The sequence below is a fragment of the Vespa crabro genome, chromosome 20 (genome assembly GCF_910589235.1).
Source record: "Vespa crabro chromosome 20, iyVesCrab1.2, whole genome shotgun sequence".
Lineage (NCBI taxonomy): Eukaryota > Metazoa > Arthropoda > Insecta > Hymenoptera > Vespidae > Vespa > Vespa crabro.
In genome coordinates, this window is record NC_060974.1 from 2,369,003 (window position 1) to 2,391,988 (window position 22,986).

Consider the following 22,986-nt stretch of genomic DNA (forward strand, 5'->3'; position numbering starts at 1 on the left):
GAAGATGATCGTATATGTATGTCAAGAGGATAATAATTTTTACGAGTTAGCCAATTTCCCCGTAAATGAACACTTAATGGCCGTGGGCGATGATCATTTTATATATAATTAAATTATTAATATATTCGCTTTTCTTTTTTTTCCTTTTATATATATATATATATATATATAAGGAAATATATATATATATCGCACCGATCTACGTGGATGATTGATCGTTAACTCTTGCTCTATACTATCAATGATCTCTCTTGTTTTATTTCAACAATATCCAAGATCGATCGAAATATCTAGTTACTAAAGCTGTTGAAATATTTACTACTGTGTCGAGAATTTATAAATATATCTCGAGAGAAGCTCTTTAAAGCAATATAATTATTAATACAAAAATCAATAGAGTAGTAGCTCAAATATTTACGTGAAAACAATTATTGTTTGTATTAAGCGACATTTAATATAATCCCGTTAAGTGAAAGAGATAAAAATGAGTAATATAATACTGCAAATATATTATATCGTTCTATTATATACTTCAAGTATATATATATGATCTTGAAAAAGAAAATCATGTTTTAACGATGATGCCAATCGATTGATTCTTTTTTGTTTCATTCGAAAAATCATACGTTCTTTCCTCCCTTACACCACCCACCCAATCCCACCCCTATCCCCCAATGAACTATGATACAATGCAGAGAATGATAAAAATCTAACGCATTTTGTTAAATCGATGCTAATCTACTCCGGTCACTTGCATTAACAATATATAAAGAGCAAGGCTAGCCTTGGGTACATCCACGCAGCAATCCTCCACTCATCTACGCTTTTTCTTTTTTGATCTAGTGCCTTTCTTTGTGGCACTTAAGGTTGACGTTATACAACCTACGCTTGTTTTCTCGACATATTTCTTTCTATCAGTAAACTCCCCTTCAACATCGACGGACGCTGCGTTACCATTAGCATTTAAATCGTCGGGTGAGCTCGAACGTCGTTCAGGTATGATATCTTGATCGGAATCGCTTCTCCTCTTCTCTTGCTGATAATCAGATTCAGGTGAATTCTCTTTGGATGAGGTAGATTCCATCGGAGGATTAATATCTTCTTCTTCTTCTTCATCTTCTTCATAATTAATCTTCTCTTCGTCCACCACCATTATTATATCCTCGTCCTCCGTAATTTTATTAACTTCTTCAGATATTTTATCGTCTTCGTTAATTATTTTAATCGTATCGTCGTCCAAATTTTCGTCAACTTTAGACGTACTTTGTAATTTCAATTTCTCATCCAATTTCTCCTCAACCTCTACCAATGGCTCGAGATCAGATGATTCTTTACGAGAAGTTTCACTTTCGATCATAGGTAGATTCTTTTTCTTAAATATTGAGACCCTCGAATTATTAGTAAGTAACTCCTCGATCTTTTTTTCCACCTCCGCATTCGTATTCAATTCCTCAGCTGCTTCTTGCAATTTTTCAGCTGTTACCTTTCGCGAACAATAATACAATGGTTTCGCATCGAAAGCGGTTGCGTCGGTTGTTCTTAAACCATCCCTTGGCTTTTTCGCGATCGTGTTAACTGTTTTATGACGGGACGACATCTGATTCCAAGTCATTTTGACTTTATGCATATAATTCATCTTCATAATCTCAAAATCATTGTCTCTTCTAGCCGGTTCTTCTAAAAAACTTGTAGTTTCTTGATCTGAACACTTATCGAGTTCCTCAGAGAGAATGTTGGATTTGTTTCTTGTAGTCTCTTGATCACACGATTCACATTTTCTCTCCAGATCTTCCGTCGGATCTTTTTCTAAAAGATTTGACTCGGTTATCCATGTTTCATTGATCACCTCGGCATCCTTCTTCTTTTTATTTCCTTTCATCTTACAAACTTGTTTACCATGGATATCCATCCACGTGATGTCCTTTGGTTTCTTATTGATTTTGGATTTACACGTTTGCTCCAATTGAATACTTTCTTGTTGCACGTTTGGAAAACTAATTGTACTTTTTTTCTGATTGGACGTTGATACTACAGTTGAGAGATCAACGTTCTGAGTTTCATCATTGATATTCTTTTCTTGACATTTTTTTGATATTGACCAACAATGCTTCTGAATTTCCACTCTACCGATCTCCTTCGAATCTTCTTCTATAACGACAATATCCTTTCGTTTCTTCGTACCTTTCGATTTACTCGCTGTATGCTCCCCGCGAATAGTCTCTGAAGAGACTTTAGCTACAGAACCAAAACGTTTCTCGCCAATAGCAATTTGCTGAGTTTCTTCTGTTGCCTTCTTATCGAAATGTTTACTCGATGCAATCCATTTGTCCGTAGGATCGACCATAACCCTTACTTCTACTTTGTCGGTCGTGTTATCTTCAATCACAAAAATATCTTTTCGCCTTTTAGTAGCTTTCGATTTGGAACTACGAATGGTTTCTTGTGATTTAACATTAGGATTTTGCTCGTCCGCCTTTGTTGGACACATTATTGTTGTTGTTGTTGTTGTTGTTGTTGTTATTGCTGTTGTTGTTGTTTCTAAGGGGGATACGCAAACATCGGAATGCTGAATATGTTCGAGATCATCGTCGGAGGACAATGTATGTTTACTCTGTCCCTTAGACGATATAGAGCAATCCTCATCAGATTTTTCCACATTACTGATGGACGTTGTTCCTAAATTATATTTATTATCAGGTATCTCTACAAGTTCCGATGTATGTATATATTCCAGATCATCGTCGGATATGGTACTTTTACTATTTTTCCTTTGTGTAACTGGCGAGGTATCGGAATAACTAGGTAAATCCATGAATTTTTCTGAATTCTCACGATCGGATGATTCACGGGCACGCATTAATTCCGAACGTTGAATATGTTCAATATCCTCGTCCGAATGATCGGACACCGTGGCATCTTTGATGGGACAATTGTTATCTACCAAATGATACTCCATAGAATTAAAATCGTCCGATGGAATTGTCTCGTTTTCTTCCTTGCATTCGACGTTTGCAATACCGTCATCATTAACATTAGGTTTATCTAATTCTACGAAAGATCGATCAGTGCTACCACAGCAACCTTCTGATTCTTTAATAGTATCTGTGTCCTTCGATTTGGATTTGCACTTTGTATTCTCAGTTACCTTTTGATCCAACTTATGATCGATTTTTGAAACACATTCATCATTCGACCTACATTTATCTTCTTTCGATAAATCGCAATGTTTTTTACCGATACAATTATTTTTTGTATCTGTATTACACCGAGTAGGATCCTCTATAACGACACTATCATCTTGTTCCTTTACAATGTATTTGTCGATTCGTGTTCTCAATTCTTTAACGGGTTGTTTCGAGGTCTTTGTTGTTTTTTCAGTATCTTTACTCTGATGCCGCGAAGAAGAAGAAGAATAGACGGAGAAGGAAGAGGATGAGGAGGAAGAGAAGGTTTGTTGATTCTTGACTCGCATTTGAGGATTAGCTTTTTCACAAGACAGCCTGTTCTCCATTAGTACGACGCTGTCCTCGTCATAATTAACAACGTATTTAGCTTTGGCTATGCTTTTCTCTTGAGTCTCAGCGTGTTCATATTTATTACTTCTTTTAGATCGAGCAGTACTTTCTTTGGCTTCTGTCATGGGACTGCTCGGTATCTCACCTTGTTCGGCGCAAAGACTCAGGCCACTTGGAACGTCTCGAAAAGCGTCCTCTCTCTCGAAATCAATAGAACAATTTCCCGTTGACTTCATCGATGCCACTTCGACGCAAAGCTCCTTTTTTTCTTTAATATCTCGAATATTCTCGTCTGGTACGCTGTCAATAGCTGGTTCGCTTGCGGAACGCATCTCAGCACATATCTCTGTTAGATCACGTAACGTTTGATAACACGGTGGCTCAAGATCACCGAGTGAGGCCGGCCCCTCTTCTGCACAAACGCTCCTCGGTGCTTCAGGAACTAGACTCTCCTCCGCGGAATCGAACTCTTGACTAGAGCTGACGTCCTCTTCGTCAGCAGACACGGTTATCACGGTGCCAAGAGGGTTGACGACTTTAGTTACTGGCTGACCCACCCTCTCAAATACCGAGCGCCTCCCTGATAACAGAAAAGCCGTTGGCAGGTATCAAAATCGAGTTACGTATTGTTCAACTTTGCTTTGATGCACGTAAGTATACTCTTGTCGTAGTTGGCATTAAAGATGTTTGGGTTTTTAGAGAAATAGAAAGAAAGATAGATAGATAGATAGATAGAGAAAGAAAGAGAGAGAGAGAGAGAGAATGAGAAGAAAAATCTATCAAAAAAAAAAGGAAAAAAAAAAAAAGAAAAAGAAAGAAAGAAAGAAAAGAACAACGAATCAACTATAGCACGAGCACTGCGACGAGAGCGAACGGTGGTGCTGGCAAAGCGTATTATATACGAAAGGAAAAATCTCTAATTTCAAAATTGCGTCATCTTTTTTTTTTCTTTTTTCATTAGATATTCCCTTTAAAAATTTGATTTACTTTCCACACTGCACACCGGAAAAGCATTGACGTTGCTGATCCAATGCTCTAATGCTGGAATAAAGCATTAAGAAAGGAAATATATGTATTCTCTGTATACTTAGGAAACACATAAATGTTAAATTAAGAGTCCCTTTTTAGGCTCTATCTAATTGGAAACTATATACACTGGTTAGTGAAAATTGTAACGTACAGTGCTTGAATAGAATTTTTCCAGTGTGTTTTTGAATTTACAGACTTTTTCATACCGTGTTGTGATATGTTAGTGATCAGACATAGTTATAGGGATAAAAACGAAGATACCTGCCTCTGGCCAGTTCTGTGTACAATTCTTAAGATGCAAGCGACCATCCTTTCACCCCGTGCAGAGATCAGAATTGCGTCAATATTCTTTTTCGTGATACGTTTTTTTTTTTTATTTTATATTTGTTTATTTGTTTCTATTTATTATTTTCGCAAGGGATATATCGAATCGAGTGATATACTATTATATATACTATAGAATTTTACTAAACATTACAACAAATTCTGTTGTTCTTTTTCAATCGATTATATAAAAATTGTACGGTCATATTTAAAATACATACTAACGTTCACCTAATGTTTATAAGTGTAAACATTATTTGTTGAGAAGGAAAATAGTACATGGTGATGTGTACTAGCTTTTAACGTGCACATAACTATACAAGCTTTCTAATTTTACATATTATTTTCTAAAAATGGCTAGAATTAAAATGAAATTTGAAAATAAATAAATAAATAGATAAATAAATAGATAAATAAATAAATAAATAAAGGAAGAAAGAAATAAAGAGAGCATCATCTTAATGACTCAAGCATGTTTAGTCAACAATAAGATTATAATGGATTTGTTTCATTGTTAGATTCAAACGTGAATATGAGTTTTATACTATGCATTTAACATCTAATCAAATCAACGTATACATTTACTATTATTGGTTCTATATTGTACTTTATACATATTCATAGACATATGATAGACAATATTTGAACTGGAGTTAATGAAAATATATAATCCAAACAATTTATACAAAAATTCATATTGATTTTATAATTAAATTATTAAGTAATATGAAAGGTTTTTTTTCTTTTTTCTTTTCTTTTTCTTTTTTTCAAGAATTACTTACCAGGTGCACGATGTGGAGCAATTGATGTTTCAAGCATAGCTTCTGCCAAATCTTCTCTTAATTGATTTTCACCACTGCCAACTCCAATGTGTTCATTATCTAATGAATCTCCATAAGCTTCCATAAATCTTGGTGACTGTTCATAACTGCCTAAAATCCATATTAATTAAGTACACTGATTCATATATATATAAATATATATAAATATATATATAATAATATATAATTATAATATAAATATATATAATTATATATAATTATATATAAATGTATAAATGGCTACTTAGATAAAAGAATGATGAATCTCTTAAACTTTTCTGTATACACATTATGAATATATTTGAAAAAATATTAAAATCTTTACTAATAGCATTAGTTATTTATATATTTTAATATATATATATATATATATATAAACTTACTTCCTGATCCATCGATAACAACTGGAACTAAAGGTCTAGAAGCTGCATGTGGCATATTAACAGGATTTGATCTTGCTGGGCGTGAACCACCTGTAATTCCAATCTCTACTGCCTCTGCTTCTACCAAGTTTACAGAAACCCTAATAATAAGTTGCTATTGTTAGAATCCTATTTTAAGCAAAGATGTTTAACGTCAATTATTTAATCATATTTGTGAAATATATTTATAGTTGGTAATTTTTAAAGAATGATACGTTGTTTAAAAATTCTTACAATTAAAAAGAAATAACTAACCCACTAGGTGCATTATACGTTTTGAAAACAAATTGCGGTCCCATCCATAGTCGTCTATGTGGTCCAGCATGCGTTACAATTTCCACCTGACTTAACCAACCATCTTCACTTGTATCAAGTGGCTGAACATTATTGGGTACAGTAGAGACGCTAAATAAAGAACTTGATAATGCTAAAGGTGGTACAATTTCCATAGAATTTGGAGACCTTAGAAGAGGCCATTGGCCTTTAGCTTCAACTTCTAGTTCTATCATTGTATCATCACACACTTTTTCTTTTGGTACTCCTATATGTAATAAATTGTCTTAATCAAAAACAGTGTAATTTGCCAATAAGATATCCATACTAACATATAAAATATTTTTTATTAAATATATTTCAATATTGCTACAATAAATAAAACATACCAGTAGCAGGTTTAGGCTCTAGATCATATTGTATCATATTTCCATGACATGCCATAATAAACAAAGAATCTACTGCTCTTTTTGCAACCTTGCTACCAGAGTCTCTTTGCGCATAAATCCAAGCTCTAGGTGGAGCAAAGCAAGCACATATCTTTAAAGGTAAAGTACCACTATCGTCAGAATGAAGCCGCTGTCTTTGCTGTGGTCTAACGGAACAAGAAATAAAAATAAAATCCATAATTAATACTATTTTATGTCATATACTAGCACAATCTAATTTAATTTATATTTATTATAAATTGAACAAGATCAATTTATAATATAAAAATTTTATATGTATTTTACTAAAATCTAAGTCATAAAAATTAGCTTATCAGCGTCAATAATAATAGAAATTACCGTGGTTGAGTTTGGCTGTTGACGTGATTCAATGAAGATGGCTGTCTAATTTGTGCTAAAGGGTGCAGAATTGTTGGATGAGGATATGGTGGAAGTCTCGGATTGGAATAAGGATAGACTGATAAAGGTAATTCAGTATGAGAAACAGGAGAATGAGATCTGGTACCATCATCCGTTAAGCCTGCACTTCTGTGAAACCGTGAAAGTCTATTTACTACATGTGGAGTCAAATGAGTTCTCACTCCTACAGATCCACCATAAGGTGCAACTGGGAAAACATGAGTAGTTCCCCGAACGGTTGAAACAGCAGCCCAACGAGTATCAGCTGAGAATGTCATGTCCTACGATAAAAGAAATATAAATTGTTATAGATTGAAGTGATGACAAGAAAAATGACAAAACAATATAATTTCTTACTTGTACTTTAGCTGTGGTATCTCCGCGATGCAAAATATAAAGATGATGAACTGCTGCCAGTGTAGGACCACCAGGATGAGGCTGAACTCTAAATATATGAAAATCATGTCCACGTTTGTCAGCCGTCATTAATAATGCACCGGTTAAATCAAAAGTCATGGCAACGATCGCATCACTATGGGCAGTGAAATGAGCAATTACTGTCTCTATAGATGTATCATCCAAATCCTTTTCCTCCTTTGCAGCTTGTAGGTCTAAAATCATGACTACACCTGGCTGTGTTACATCATTGCCCATATTATTAACAGCTAATGGTGACACTGAATTTCCTGTTAAACTCGATGCTACTGTTTCTCCTAACCCACGTAAACCTTTTCCTAAAGACTTCGCTGCATATAAAACGGTTGCAGTGTAACTTTGTACACCTTCACCCTCGCAGCCACCACTGCTTCTTCTACCAGGCAATAATTTCTTTTCACTGTAATTAACAATATTAAATACACGTGTATATATATATATATATATATATATATACACGTTCTTCTAAGATTGTAAATAATATTTACACAAAAACAAAAATAGTATGCTTACCTGTAAGCTAGCCATCTGGTTCCTAATGCGACAGGATTGGGATTTGGTCCAGGACTAGGATAACAAGTAGTTACTGTTAAAATATCCTCAAATGTTCTTGCATCAAAGACAGCAATTTTCTCTAAAAATGTTACAACTATGGATCTCCTATTTGCCAGAATGTCACAGACAGGATTTTTAAACTTTATGTTTTTAGTTTGTTCGCCAGTTTTTAGCGAAATGAAACTAATATTGCAAAACTGTGGTCCCGGTCCAGCCGAGTCGCATATCGCTACTAATGGCCGTTTCGGTTCATATGGATCAGCATGTTCAGAGTCAGTCTTCGGATTTGGTAAAATTCTTAAGGTACGCACTATTCCTTGTCGCCATGATAACACTTCTGTTGCTTCTCCCGTTGCTGCTATTAGCCATACCTATAGAGAAAAGTTAAAAAGCTTTGATAACACAATAATATTTTAAATGTTCATATTTTCTTTAAATAACTTTTTATATAATTATTACAACGATATGAAAAATATAACTAAGTACAAACCTGTACACCAGTCGAATACCCAAGTACTAACAACAATGGTGGTGTACTTGAACCTTCATTAAAATCAGGATATAACGCCGGATCATTTATATCTGCATATTCAAATCTAGCCCAACTTATAGATTCTTTGTTATCTGTGCTGGGAGTTGTAGTATATGCCTGAAAGGATAATATCTAATAGATATAAATAGATAATTGAAAGAACTTTTTATAAAACTAAATATTTTTGATTAAAAGTACAACCTGTGGAACTATATCATTTATAATTCCAGCAACACTATCAATAATTGAACGATCAACTATTGGCTGAGGTGATACAACTTGAGCTCCTTTATGCACACTACGTCTTGGTGAATCAGCAGACATTTTTCTTTCATGAGCAATTATTTTCTCTATAAAAAAATGTACAAAAAAAAAAAATTAATTTATCATTCTTTATAATTATTCAGTTATTTATTAATGTAACGTTTATAACCAAATATTTTTATATCATTTATTCTTATGGTCTTATTGATTTAATAATAAATATTATTCGAATAGAAAACTAAATAAATAGAATTAATTAATTATTTAGAAAATAATCATTTATAAATGTGCGATAACAATGTATAATTAAAAAATAATTTGAATTATTTAACTTACTTCATTATATTCATTAATACGTTAAACGCGATATTTAAAAGGTACTACTAAAGTCATACTTCGTATTATTACTAACCGTTATATACATACATACATATATATATATATATATACATACATACATACATATATATAAATATATATATACTATTGTTTATAAGTTAAAAATAGATGGAATTTTTTTTCTCGAATTAAATTATAATCGTAACATAAAGATTAAAATTATAATCAGGCATTAATGTTCCCATAATCGCAAATATTCTTTGGCGTGTCAAGAGGGTATATTTAACTTCCGAACATGATACCGATAACAAAGATAAATTCATTTTCGTTGAGTTCAATGATCCAGTCGTACGTATAGAATTCTCATTCATTGATCAGAAATAGCATTAATTATTAAGTCGATGTATGAAATAGAACAGACTTTAATATAATTCTCTTTGTTCCTTAAATCACTACGCAGTTCAAAATATTTTCATTTCTTTTTCTTTTTTTTTTTTTCACGAAGCGTGACTATTCATAAAATACACGTTTTAAATGACTATTGGAATGTAAACAAAAAAAGAATACATTATTCTCTTTTTCTAGATACGAATGACTAAATAAAAATAAAAGCCTAACGTGTCGAGGAAAAAAAAACAAAACAGCGAAAAATAGGTGATTAAGGAACTTGAAAAACAATTGAACGTTTTTCTTCCCAAAGAATATTATGAACTAATAATTTTTCAATAGAAGAAAGAAAGAAAAAAGAAATATGTTTTAATTCATAAATAATTATTATCGTGTACGAAAGATGGCTCAAAATGGAAATATGAAAAGGAAAGAAAAGAAAAAAGAAACAAAAAAATACAAAAAAAAAAAAAAAAGAAAAGAAAGAGAAAAAAAAATAAATAAAAATAAATAAACAAGTAATTTACCACCGTCGCGTTTTTCAGCATTACACAAAAGTGTTAACGCACTTGTTCAGGCTAACATCCGAAAGTTTATTGGTACGTCACCGATGTATTATTTAACGCTGCAGTGGGAAAGTGCATTGGTAAAGACGGTAACAGTGGGGAGGTCTATTTTGCTTGTCGAACGGCATTGCACAATTCAACACAGCTGTTCCTAGAGAACGCACTCAGGGTCGACGAAAGAGAAAGACAAAAAAAGAAAGGTGGGGAGAATGAAAAGGAAAGAGAGAGAGAGAGAGGAGAGGAAGAGGGGAGAAAGAGAGAGGGAAAGAGAGAGACATGAACGAATGAAGGAGCGAGAGGAGGGAGGAAGTGGGAGAGAGAGAGAGAGAGAGAGAGAAAGAAAGAAAGAGAAAGAAACAATAAAAATCGTCTTTGTCCGTGAAATACTGGATTTGGTTGAACGCTTTTATTGTGACGCTTTTGAAGAATCCAATAGCGTAGGCGTACTGCGATCGTAATATATGATGCAGGATATAATGTGACCGTGACACAACAAAGGAAAATTGTTCTCTATCCTCTTCTTCCAAGGAGAAAAGAGAGATGGATAGATAGATAGATAGAGAGAGAGAGAGAGAAAGAAAGAAAGAGAGAGAGAGAGAGGAGAGAGAGAGAGACAGAGAAAAGACGAAAAAGAACAGATATAGATAAGAAAGGAAGTGATTTTTCATATACAAAGATCCGATAAATTCCTGAGAAACACTCGATAATAATAAGAAATGATTTATCTTAATAACTTACTTCGCGACAAGAGCCGTATTTTTCTTTCCGCGAGGCGCTTGTCACCCTCGCGCAACTCTCTACTGCGTCATTCTGTGAGCGACTGACAACAGTGCCAAGGGAACAGTGATGTCACCCCACCCGCGAAACGTCAATCTCTTTTTACTCTTTTTCTACCTTCGATCAACTTCAAGACCCTTTCAGTGATGATAGGAATAGAATACATACGCACACTCATACGCATAGACGCACTCTTTGTCATTGACACATTTGATCGTCGTTAATACTCTTTCACACTTTTTTCTTTACTTCCTTTTCTTTCTCTATTATTTTCACTATATATCTGTGTAAGATTAACTAGCTAGAATTCGCAATGAAAATTTCTCTACTGACATAACTTTTATGAGGTTTTTTTTTTTTCTCTTTCTGGGGGAAAAAAGAAAAACAATAATCAGCTGATCGTGAAGAAATCGGTACGATATCACTGAAGTTAGATCGACGAATGGAGTGGTAGTAGGCTTTTCCCTTAATGGCTCTTAACGTTCGTATCATCGAATTCTCATTGATGATAAACGTATTCCTATTGGTTCAATTACGATTTCTTTTTATTTCGTCGACCAATCACCGAATCACATTTTTCTATGCTTTATCTAATCTTTTTTTTTTTTTTTTTATAATAATACATTTTCTTATAACTTTTTAAAGGAATTTTTTTAACCGATCAATCACATAGATATTTAATCGTAATTATTGTTTATTTAAATAATCATTATGTGCCTATTTCAATGTTGATATCAAGCGATATATTGAATAATATCGATTCATATCGATAGTAGAGAAGCGAAAAGAGATATCGATTATTACAAATTGCTCTTGTTTTTATTACTATCGCGATAACCTACCTCGTGAAATCTAATATATATTCGAATAATAAACGAATATATTTGATAATAAAATGGTACGTAAGAAGATTGATAATCGTATACGTATCTTAATAGAAAATGGCGTTGTCACAGGACATAGGACAATGTTTATTATTGTGGGAGAAAAGGCACGAGATCAGGTACGATAATGAATATATATATATATATATATATATATATATATATGTAAAATACCACGTGTTTCTTTTAAAAACAATTTTGTTTTTTTTTTTTATGTATGATAGTATCGTTTATTCAGAAATCATTTATTGTGTGTATATTCAATATAAAAAAATCTTACATGTAATGGCATTATCGAATGATATCAATGAATATTAAAATTAATGTTCCTTTTTTTTTTATTTTTTAGGTTGTCTTACTTCATCACATGTTGTCAAAATCTGTTATAAAGGCAAGACCTTCTGTATTATGGTGTTATAAAAAGGAATTAGGCTTCAGTAGTCACAGAAAAAAACGTATGAAGTCAATACAAAAGAAAATCAAATCTGGTAAACTTGACGTTAACGAAGATGATCCATTCGAATTATTTATTGTTTCTACCAACATACGTTATTGTTATTATAATGAGACTCATAAGATCTTAGGTAACACATATGGAATGTGCGTTTTACAAGTATGTATTATATACTATTAATTATTTTCTTGTCATTTTTATTTACGTATAAAATTGAGGTTATGTATCTTATAGGATTTTGAAGCACTAACTCCTAATTTATTAGCAAGGACTATAGAAACGGTCGAAGGAACTGGTATTATAGTTTTCCTTTTACAATCTGTAAATTCATTAAAACAATTATATACCATAAATATGGATGTTCATCAACGTTTTCGTACTGAAGCACATCAGGTTTATTTATTTATTTATTTATTTATTTATTTATTTTTTTTTTGACTCCAAGTTCTTTTCTACGCATATAATAATATTTATACTTTAATTTATTATAGGATGTGGTTTGCCGTTTTAATGAAAGATTCTTATTATCCCTTGCATCGTGCAATCGATGTTTGGTGGTTGATGATCAATTAAATGTTTTACCTATATCTTCTCATAATTTAAAAATAGAGGCTGTTAAAAAATCACCCTCTTCGGAAGAACAAACTGATCTAGATATTTTGAAAGAAAGTTTAAGAGATACACAACCTATTTCTGCGCTTGTTAATTGTTGTAGGACCGTCGATCAAGTATGATCTTTTTTATAGTTTCACATTTAAATCATATATATTGATAATTATTTAAATTAAATTTTTTAGGCAAAGGCATTATTGAAATTTATCGAGTGCATATCTGAAAAAACTTTAAGATCTACTGTATCACTGACAGCTGCCAGAGGACGTGGAAAATCTGCGGCTTTGGGATTAGCAATAGCTGGTGCTATTTCATTTGGTTATTCCAATATATATATATCTAGTCCTAGCCCTGAAAATTTAAACACGCTTTTTGAATTTGTTTTTAAAGGTATTATAAATATAAAAAACCAAGAATTTAATAATAATTAAATTATCATTTATGAGGAAATAATTATGTAATAATTATTGCATATATTTGCAGGCTTTGATGCTTTAGGATATCAAGAACATCTTGATTATGGTTTAGTTCAGTCCACAAACCCTGAATTTAATAAAGCTACAGTAAGAGTCAATGTTTTTCGAGATCATCGACAAACCATTCAGGTGATTTAATCATTTCCAATTTTTTAATAAAATTCTATTATTTCTCTAAAATAAGAATACAAAAAAAAATATATATATATATATATTTTATATATTCTTATAGTATATACATCCAACTGACACACACAAATTAAATCAAGCAGAATTACTTGTAATCGATGAGGCAGCAGCTATTCCTCTACCATATGTAAAAGCTATGCTAGGCCCATATTTAATATTTCTTGCATCGACTATAAATGGGTAAATCTATTGATATTAAAAGTTGATAAATATTTAATACTAATTAATTATTTACAATTTATCAAATTATTAAATAATTACATATACAATATACAATTTATTAAATAATTTATTATTTACAATTTATTATAATTATTTACAATTAATCGTTTACGATTTCTTTTTTATTTTATTTTTATAATAGTTATGAAGGAACAGGCCGTTCTTTATCATTAAAATTACTTCAGCAATTAAGGACACAAACTGTTGGATCTAATAGTCATGGAAAAAATGATAAAGAACAAAATGAGAAAACTTTAATAGGAAGACAGTTATATGAGATGACACTTGAAGAATCGATTCGTTATAAACCTGGAGATGCTGTTGAACAATGGTTGACAGAATTACTCTGTTTAAATGCAACTACATATTCCTCCATTCTTTCTGGATGTCCACCTCCAGATACATGCCAATTATATTACATAAATAGGTAGTTTTTATTAAAAATAATTATTATCTCGATAATGTTTTCTTAATATATATAGAGATTATATCAAGTTCTATTTCTAGAGATACATTGTTCTCTTATCATAAAGCATCTGAATTATTTCTTCAAAAATTGGTAGCCTTGTATGTTGCGTCACATTATAAGGTAAATTTTATAAATATATAATTTTTATTTATATCTAAATATTATAAATACCATATCGTAAAATTAATATAATTTTCAGAATAGTCCAAATGATTTACAAATGATGTCTGATGCGCCAGCTCATCATTTATTTTGTCTATTAGGTCCGGTTGATATAAATAGAAAAGCATTACCTGAAATATTAGCTGTCATTCAGGTATATTTATAAGCATTATTAATGAATAGGTAATAGAAAAAAAAAAAAAAAAAAAAAAACATACATAAATTTCATACAATATGTAGGTCTGTTTAGAAGGTGAAGTTAGCAAAGCTACTATAACTGATGGTTTAGGTCGTGGTCGAAGAGCTGCCGGTGATCTAATACCATGGACAATTGCTCAACAATATCAAGATCAAGATTTTCCAACTTTAGCAGGAGCTCGTATTGTTCGTATTGCAACTCATCCTGATTATCAAGGAGTATGTAATATTATATACTTAAATAATTAATCTCTTTTTAAACATGCAACGTAAATTTATATATTTTTATGGCCATTTAAATTTTTAGATGGGTTATGGTACTCGAGCATTAGAACTTTTGAAGCAGTATTATGAAATGAACATTTTTGATATTAATGAGGTAGAAATCGAAAAGCAACAAACAGAAATTGATTCAGTTCAAGACGAAGAAGTAGGATTATTAGAGGAGACTATTGGTAATAATAATAATAATATTATTATTATTATTTGTTTTTTTTGTGACTCACTTTATATAAATATATATATTATGTGAGAATTATGTTTAATTCGAACATAATGATAATTAAATAATAATCTTTTTGTAGAACCACGAGCTTCTCTTCCACCTCTTCTTTTAAAACTGTCCGAAAGAAAGGCAGAAAATTTAGATTACATTGGTGTATCTTTCGGTATCACAGAACAACTTTTAAAATTTTGGAAAAGGTCTTCATTCGTACCTGTATATATAAGGTTTGTTAAAAAAAAAAAAAAAAAAAAAAAAAAATCCCAAGATACTGTTTCTATTTATAATTAATCAGTAAGTTATATTCTAATAACATTAATAATGTTTCTCTTAGACAAACCTCGAACGATATAACAGGAGAACATTCGTGTATAATGTTATACAAAATAAATTCAGATCAAGAAACTGATAACAATTGGTTAAGCGCTTATTGGAAAGATTTTCGTCGTCGTTTTATAACATTACTTTCTTATTCGTTCAATACATATCCAGCTTCTTTATGTTTGAGTATTTTAACTAACAAGGCTGTACCTGGAGAATCTATTAGTATACATAACTTTTTTTTATTATTATTATTAATATTTCTTTTGAATGATCTTAACATATATAAATTATTTCCAATGTATTTTAGCACTAACGAAAGAAATATTGGACGTATATTTCACGTCTTATGATTTAAAACGATTAGATATGTACAGTAATAATATGGCAGACTATCATTTAATTATGGATTTATTACCTTCATTGGGACGTTTATATTATTTAAATATGATGGGTGATATACATTTTTCTCCAGCACAATTGGTAAAAATAATTATATTATTTATCATCTTTTAATATTTTTATATTGTTTTTTCTAAATTTATACAAATATCCATTTGTATGTTTATTAGGCAATTATATTAGGATTGGGATTGCAACATAAAACTGTTGACAAATTAGCTGAAGAATTAAATTTACAATCGTCACAGTTACTTGGTTTATTTAATCGTATTATACGTAAATCAATACAATATCTTAATTCGATTGCTGAACGTTTTATCGAAAGTGTTATAATGGACAAAAAACTGACAAACGATAACGCTCAATTGAATCCATTAGCAGGGCAAAGTTTGCACGAGGAATTAGAAGCAGCTGAAAAGGTTTGTAACATTATATTTTTATTCTTTGGTTAAATAAAATACAATCTGTATTATAAGATATTAAAAAAAATTTTTTTTTTTTTGTAATAGGAATTAAAAAGAAAACAAAAAGCTGAATTAGAAAAGTTAAAGAAAGAAAATCTAGATCAATATGTAATAAAGGGGAGCGAGTCTGATTGGAACAATGCACTTTCTGGTAAAAAGAGTAAAAATCTTATCTCTGTTAAAAGCGGTGAGAAGAGGCCAGGAGAAAATGATATTGATTTGAAAGAACCTCAGAAAAAACAGAAAAAAGAGAGAAAACAGAAAAAATAAAAATTAAATGGTAACATTAATTATTGTGTCTTTCAATCTTCATATTTATACATCCTTACAGATCTTTTATTAAAATATATTTATAAATAAATACAATCGTATTATATATAGATATTAAAAAGAAATTTTTAATTAAAACCGTTTATAAGTATAATAACTAGTCACAGTCGAAAAAATTATTATCCACTATATATTTTATACATTGACAGATCATATTTCTTTCATGTTGTATAGATCTAGAAAGTAACCTTTGCAATAAATTTAAACTATTTTTATTATTCCTTTTATTATTGATAACTGTGTTCTTTGTACGTATATTATATGGTTGAGTTTCTTTTTCCTTTCTATTAGATTTATTTAAAATATTAGATATTTTCTTGTTTGATACTGTGTCAGATAATGTATTATAATTACTGACATTTTGTTCAGGATTTAACACTTTTTCTTCCATAATTTTCTTTTGATCTAAACATATTTTGGATTTTTTTATAGGTATTTCTTCTGGCATCTCGTCTGTAAAAAAAAAAAAAAAACATAAATAAAAATCGAATAAATCTATATCTTATTTTTATTTATATCAATATATATATATATATATATAAAATAAATTCATTAACTTATAATGCGATTACCTTCACTTTCATAGTCCGCTACTAAGCTGCACGTTAAAGTATTTTTTATTGGACTAGTTATCAAATTACTTTCAATTGGTATATCTTCCTCATCAGAGATATTAAATGTACTTTCTATAATTGCATCAGCAGTAGTAGATTTTGTTTCCGAATGTTCTTCGTTTAAACTTTCATTAGAGTCATCATTTAGACAAGCTAGAAAAATAATAACATCAAATACATAGCGTATACTTATTTTGTATATATCATGTATTCAAATATATCCAATAATTATAATTAAACTGACATGTTCCTGGAAATGAAATTAGACCTCTGTAAATATCTGTAACAGGTACTATATTCTCATATTTCGGTATTCGTCGTTTACGATTTCTTCGTTTTCTTTCTGTAGAAGTGTTTATTTTATTTGTCCTTGGTCGAACAAATCTTTGCTCTTGTTTGATTATTTCACCTCGTTGTATCTTCTTTAATTCTGCATTTTTTTGTTCTTCTATATTTGCTTTTGTAGGATATTTCCTATGGTTTATGAAATTTAATATAAACATTTCAAATATAATATTATGGCTGTGCACTAAATACCAAAGATATATAATAATCTATTGAAATATTTTAATTATACAGTAATTTCTTTTTTTATATAAAAACTATATTTCTTTATCTTTTAATTTCACCATAATAATTAAATATTTAATATATAATATATTAAATAATTAAGAAGTTGTAATTATTGTATTAGATATTACCTTTTCCTTTCAGCAATCCACTTTTGAATATCTTCTGGTGTCGATAAATTTTTCATTCTTTGATATAACCCAGTACTATGTTGCATACTAATATGTTTTTCAACAAGTAATGGGTGAGCAGTAAAAGTACAACCATCTATACCACATAACTTATGTGTATTTACATGTTCTGATAATGTATCTTTTGATGGAAAATCTCTATCACATACTTCACAATAGTATTGTTGATCTTCATCTGAACTTTCATAATTTTCATCTCTTTTGTCATATGGTTCATCATTGTTTGGATAAAGATGTGCCTAAAAATTGTGACCTTGGTATTTGATAAAAATAAATTACATACATACACATACACATACACACACACAGACATATATATATATATATATTTTTGTTTTTTTTCAATAAATAATGATATACTTTCAGAAATGAGACAACCACATAGAATTATCTTATAACAAGTTATGTTATATTTACCTTTTTTGACCCATCGAAAGTTAGTATCGTCTAAATCACCGATGTAATATTTCTTGTTTATTATTATATTCAATCTCATTCAACTTTTTATTATCTTTTATACAAAATTATGATTTAGACCACTTCATAAACTTTCAAAGGTTCAATTACCATCTTATTATAAACATTGTTCATTTCATTATAAAATAATTTTGTTTGTTAAAATCTTTGAAGAATTTGATTATTTAAAAATGAATATTTTAAAAAAGCAATCATTAACAATTTAAAATTATATACTAAATAATTATTGTCTTTGAAAAAAATATGGTAGGATTCGTGTTTAATAATTCCAGGGTATTCAGAAATTGCAATTTTTTTTTTTCTTTTCTTAACTGGAAGAAGTCATTTAGAAATATAAAAAAATCTAAAACCATAGTAATTTCATCAATTGAAATTCATTCTGATGATATCAGAATGATTACAAAACAATAACTATAAAACTTATATCAAAAAGACCTTAAAGAATGAAGTGGCTATTTATATATTATTACTATTTGATCAATATAAAAATTGCTTTCATATTTAATAATCATATTAATACTTTTCATACCTTTCGTAGAAATTAAATTTTATAATATATATAAGATACTTATGTATATACAATATCGCAATGTAGATGTGTGTTCAATATAGGCAAATATTTTGTATTGTTGAAGTAAAAATTTCTAAAATATAATTAATAATTGTATATCGAATTTTTCGTTTGTATTTAGAATATACATAAAAATATTTTCATAATTCAGAACGATTGTGTTAGTACACAAATAGATTTTCTTAGAAGCTTAAAGAGTAATAGGGATACCAAAATTATTATAACTTGTAGAAATATGATTTATTCTTACATTATGCATTTTAGTTACAAATTTATGCTTTTCTCAGTAGTGTGTGTTCATTTGGAAGTCACGTTTATGAAATAAATAAAAATATATTTAGTAATTATAGAAGTATAGTCACATATACATTGACAAACCAGTCTAAAAATTGTACCATATATTTACTACAGAGCCACAAGCTATCTAACTATTAAATTTACTTTTAATTGATCTTACAATTTAATCTTGTATATATAAATATATGTCTTATAATCTTATTAACATTTTTATTTCAATTAACTTATTAATGAGGAATGTTATAGCTCGCAGCACTGTAATATTTTTAAAGAGCAATTTAAAGAGCCATTGAAAAATTTATTTAAGCTGTTAGTTTTTTCATGTTATATAAATAAAGGTTGCAAATATTCAATATGATTACACTAAGTATTTTTAACATACAAAGCTGTAAACATTATACATCTACAAATGAATACTACTTTATAAGAGAAAAGTTAAATGACTTTAAATTACAAGTACTATATAAAAATCTAACATATGTGTATTTTTTCGATATTAAATGCTAATAGTTTATCAAATTATATTGCATATCATAAAAGAAATCAAATAACATATATACTTAAGCTATGGATGTAAATGAAAAAAATTTATATTTATATTATCCTGATAAAAAATGCAGTAGAGAGAGGAGACATTATAAATTCTATAATTCTATTCATCTAGAATAGACTTGCAAATAATATACAAAAATATCGAAGTAATTATTTTAAATTTATAAAACATATAGAAAAAGAAAAAACAAAAAAAGAAAAAAAACCAGAAAAGAGAAAAGAGAAAAGAAAAATAAAAGAAAAACAAAATCTAATCGTTCTGAAATTTGAAAACAGAATACTGTGTCGTATAAAAATTAAATTGTTCAATTCTTTATAGGAGGAGTAGCCTGAAGCTTAAGACTGTGCCTGTTCGCTGGAAGGCTGCGTCTCCTCCATTTGCTCCATTTGCTCTGATTGCTCAGGCGCATTCTCAGTTTTCTGAACACCCTCGGATTCATTCGTATTCTTATCATCTGTTTTCTGACCACCCTGTAACCAAAGCAATCCAGCTGTCAAGAGAACAAATCAAAAAATAATTTTGGATTCAATGTTTACATAACACTCTATATGTTGTATCATACGGACGATATAACAGTAATATACCTTTGATCCAAGGTTCTGTCAGACTTAAACAAAATAGAGATAATAAAGATTGTTCGGCGTTTACTGCTAAAAGATTCATATTGGTACAAGGTAATATAATTGGTATAAATTGGAAAAATATCATATATGTAATATTGATTGACATGAAATAGTACTTAATAAATAATAAAATGTTAGAATAGAACTTTTATAAATATATTGATACTAATAATCTTGTATTTTAAATTTCATATTTAAATATCCTAAGGGAAATAAATAATAGGTACCAATAGAAAAAAATATTATGAAAAAATATAAAATATAGAGCAAACATTAAAGATTAACACGTTCTCTAATTTGTAATTTATATTACTAGATCTTAATCTTAGATGGTAAAATTATAAGCAAAAAAGTGATGCAACTACTAACCATAGAAGAATTTAAGCAACAATAGATTTCAGTTTAGGAAAATGTTTTCATAATATTTTCAGATCTTTTTTATCACATTAAGTCAATAGTTATTATGAACTATGTTATAAGAAAAGTTCATTAATACATATATAAGAAATGATAACATTCGTATAAAAAAAAAAAAAAGAAAAAAAGGGGAAAAAAAGAAAAAAAGAGAAAAAAGAAAAAAAAGAGAAAAAAAAAGAAAAAAGAAAAAAAAAGAAAAAAAAAAGAAAAAGATATTACTTATAGTTTATAAAAAATATATAAAAAGCAATATTAAATTTTTATACAATGCTTAGTTAAAAGGTGGTCTGACCAATAATTGATTTTATATTGGCTATGAAAATCTTTAATCTCTTATTTAACTATTACTATAGTATATACGTTTGTTAAAAATTATTTACATTTTTTTTTTTATAATTAAAGCTTAAATTGCAAAGTAGCAGTGAATAGGAAAAAAAAAAGATACCTGTTCAGGGTGTTTAGTAACAAGATATTCATTCTTTGCATCTCTTATCATTCTTGTGACTTTATTGCGTAGATCCTTAAATTCTCCCCATTCTTTTGCATCCTTATTCTTCTTTGCCTTAGCATAAAGCTTATTTTTCTTTTGTATTTCACTGCGAATTTCATCTGTCATCCATGGTTTTTTTAATTCTAATTCCTAAACGACCATAATACTTTTTGATAATAAGTAAAGTAATAAATTCTTTTTTTCTTTTTTTTTTTTTTTTTTTGCAATTATGAATTATTTTAATATTTAACATGGACGTAAAATGCTACAGTGACTATTGTATATTATTAATAATAATACTTTCTAAGTAAAATATCGAATTGTTTTGCTTATATCTTTAATAATCAAATACTTTTAAAAGTCACTCGTGCATGTATAAAAATATTTAAGAGAAATAAATTATAATGCTAACTGAATAATAAAATAAAATTTGTAATAGACAATAGATACAAAATTTGATAGCATACAAGCTAAAGGCAGTATAACACATACCTCAAGCTTGATGACTTTCTTGGCGTTATTTAATACTTTGCCTTTGACCGTTCCATTTCTAGTAGAGAACCTTGGCCTCATGTGTGGTAAAATTTGTGGTGGTAAGACTCTCCGAGGCCATGGACACATAAGTGGACCTCGAGGTCCTGCCATAGGTGGTAACGGTGCCCTACCTGGTGGAAAAAGTGGTAGTGGTCCACCAGGTTGGGCCACACCGCCTAGTCTAGGGGGAGGAGGCAATCTCTGTCTCATCGGGCCAAGGATTGCACTCATTGGAGGTAGCGGCATTCTCGGAGGCATACCTGGTGGTGGAAGTCTAGCACCAAATCTTGGAGGCGGAGGTAGTCGTATACCGGCCGGTGGAAGTCTTGGTCCCAAGAGAGGACCTCTGTTTAACGGACTCATATTTCCTCTTCAAAATAATATTAGCACACTTATAAATTCGACTAAATTAGAATCGATGAGAATTATTCTTTTTTTCTAAGGTTATGATCAACGGCTTCACGCACTTTGTATACGCGGGATAACAAAGTACGTATGGCGTATAGCTATTGTTAAACACTTACGTCTTTTACAACACCCTTGTTAATATCGATGGTTATTTAAAGTCGTTAATATCGTGAATTTCACGTCAGAATACAATATCTTCGGGCACTAGTTTCACACGCTAAACAACGAAATATCGCAACGCAATGGAAGTATTCAATGTTTTTCAAGAATAAGTGTGATAGAAATAACCGTACAGATGTAACTACATTTTTATTGCGCATGCGCGCATTTGTAAAGGAATAGGAAGTTCTTAACCATTTCCGGCGAGTTTTTATTTTTTCTTTCCGGTCCTCTTTTATTTATTTTCAAATAAACTTTTTATTGTTAACGGTCGAAAATAAATGAAATGCAAAAAATTCAATATCCTTAA

General features: G+C 29.8%; 3 protein-coding genes across 5 annotated transcripts in view; 1 reads left to right on the plus strand and 2 right to left on the minus strand.

Moving 5' to 3' along the window:
• The window catches only part of LOC124431122, a 24,719-nt gene extending 13,207 nt beyond the window's left edge, over window positions 1-11,512 (minus strand). The window contains exons 1-11 of one of the 2 annotated variants that reach the window (XM_046978592.1): window positions 11,049-11,512; window positions 8,956-9,104; window positions 8,713-8,871; window positions 8,181-8,593; window positions 7,590-8,067; window positions 7,173-7,513; window positions 6,774-6,979; window positions 6,367-6,652; window positions 6,073-6,212; window positions 5,651-5,800; window positions 955-4,095 (exon numbers count right to left, since the gene is read on the minus strand). In XM_046978592.1, coding sequence (XP_046834548.1) covers window positions 955-4,095; window positions 5,651-5,800; window positions 6,073-6,212; window positions 6,367-6,652; window positions 6,774-6,979; window positions 7,173-7,513; window positions 7,590-8,067; window positions 8,181-8,593; window positions 8,713-8,871; window positions 8,956-9,078 — 5,437 coding nt within the window. In that variant the 5' untranslated portion in view covers window positions 9,079-9,104; window positions 11,049-11,512. Of the gene's footprint in view, window positions 1-954; window positions 4,096-5,650; window positions 5,801-6,072; window positions 6,213-6,366; window positions 6,653-6,773; window positions 6,980-7,172; window positions 7,514-7,589; window positions 8,068-8,180; window positions 8,594-8,712; window positions 8,872-8,955; window positions 9,105-10,271; window positions 10,554-11,048 lie in introns of those variants that run through there. The other variant, XM_046978593.1, reaches the window with a different exon arrangement.
• A 328-nt stretch (window positions 11,513-11,840) lies between these two features.
• LOC124431124 (RNA cytidine acetyltransferase) lies at window positions 11,841-16,732 on the plus strand. Its single transcript, XM_046978601.1, has 17 exons — window positions 11,841-12,090; window positions 12,321-12,584; window positions 12,660-12,818; window positions 12,917-13,153; window positions 13,223-13,427; window positions 13,521-13,642; window positions 13,746-13,882; window positions 14,067-14,351; window positions 14,432-14,513; window positions 14,593-14,709; window positions 14,796-14,972; window positions 15,061-15,208; window positions 15,338-15,482; window positions 15,590-15,801; window positions 15,887-16,059; window positions 16,149-16,397; window positions 16,488-16,732. The coding sequence occupies exons 1-17, from the start codon at window positions 11,983-11,985 to the stop codon at window positions 16,710-16,712; spliced, it is 3,045 nt and encodes a 1,014-aa protein (XP_046834557.1). The 5' UTR covers window positions 11,841-11,982; the 3' UTR covers window positions 16,713-16,732.
• Window positions 16,733-16,750: 18 nt separating this feature from the next.
• On the minus strand, window positions 16,751-22,829 carry LOC124431125 (nuclear fragile X mental retardation-interacting protein 1). 2 transcript variants are annotated; one of them, XM_046978602.1, is made up of 7 exons: window positions 22,634-22,829; window positions 22,068-22,479; window positions 21,531-21,725; window positions 18,088-18,386; window positions 17,631-17,860; window positions 17,345-17,539; window positions 16,751-17,225 (listed from the first exon to the last, which is right to left on the minus strand). In XM_046978602.1, exons 2-7 carry the CDS (start codon window positions 22,470-22,472, stop codon window positions 16,870-16,872), a joined length of 1,680 nt encoding a protein of 559 aa, XP_046834558.1. In that variant the 5' UTR covers window positions 22,473-22,479; window positions 22,634-22,829; the 3' UTR covers window positions 16,751-16,869. The 2 variants fall into 2 exon arrangements, with proteins under 2 accessions (XP_046834558.1, XP_046834559.1); XM_046978603.1 differs by having other exon boundaries at window positions 22,068-22,829.
• Between the last annotated feature and the right edge of the window lie 157 nt (window positions 22,830-22,986).

Bases quoted from the DNA above. Each gene is read 5' to 3' on its own strand.
- LOC124431124 (XM_046978601.1), top strand. From the start codon at position 11,983: ATGGTACGTAAGAAGATTGATAATCGTATACGTATCTTAATAGAAAAT. The intron at 14,514-14,592 runs GTAAATTTTATA...TATAATTTTCAG, and splicing joins ATGTTGCGTCACATTATAAG to AATAGTCCAAATGATTTACA. The intron at 15,802-15,886 runs GTATACATAACT...AATGTATTTTAG, and splicing joins TGTACCTGGAGAATCTATTA to CACTAACGAAAGAAATATTG.
- LOC124431125 (XM_046978602.1), bottom strand. From the start codon at position 22,472: ATGAGTCCGTTAAACAGAGGTCCTCTCTTGGGACCAAGACTTCCACCG. The intron at 18,387-21,530 runs GTATCTTTTTTT...CACAATTTTTAG, and splicing joins TTACTAAACACCCTGAACAG to GCACATCTTTATCCAAACAA. The intron at 17,226-17,344 runs GTAATCGCATTA...TTTTTTTTACAG, and splicing joins AGCGGACTATGAAAGTGAAG to ACGAGATGCCAGAAGAAATA.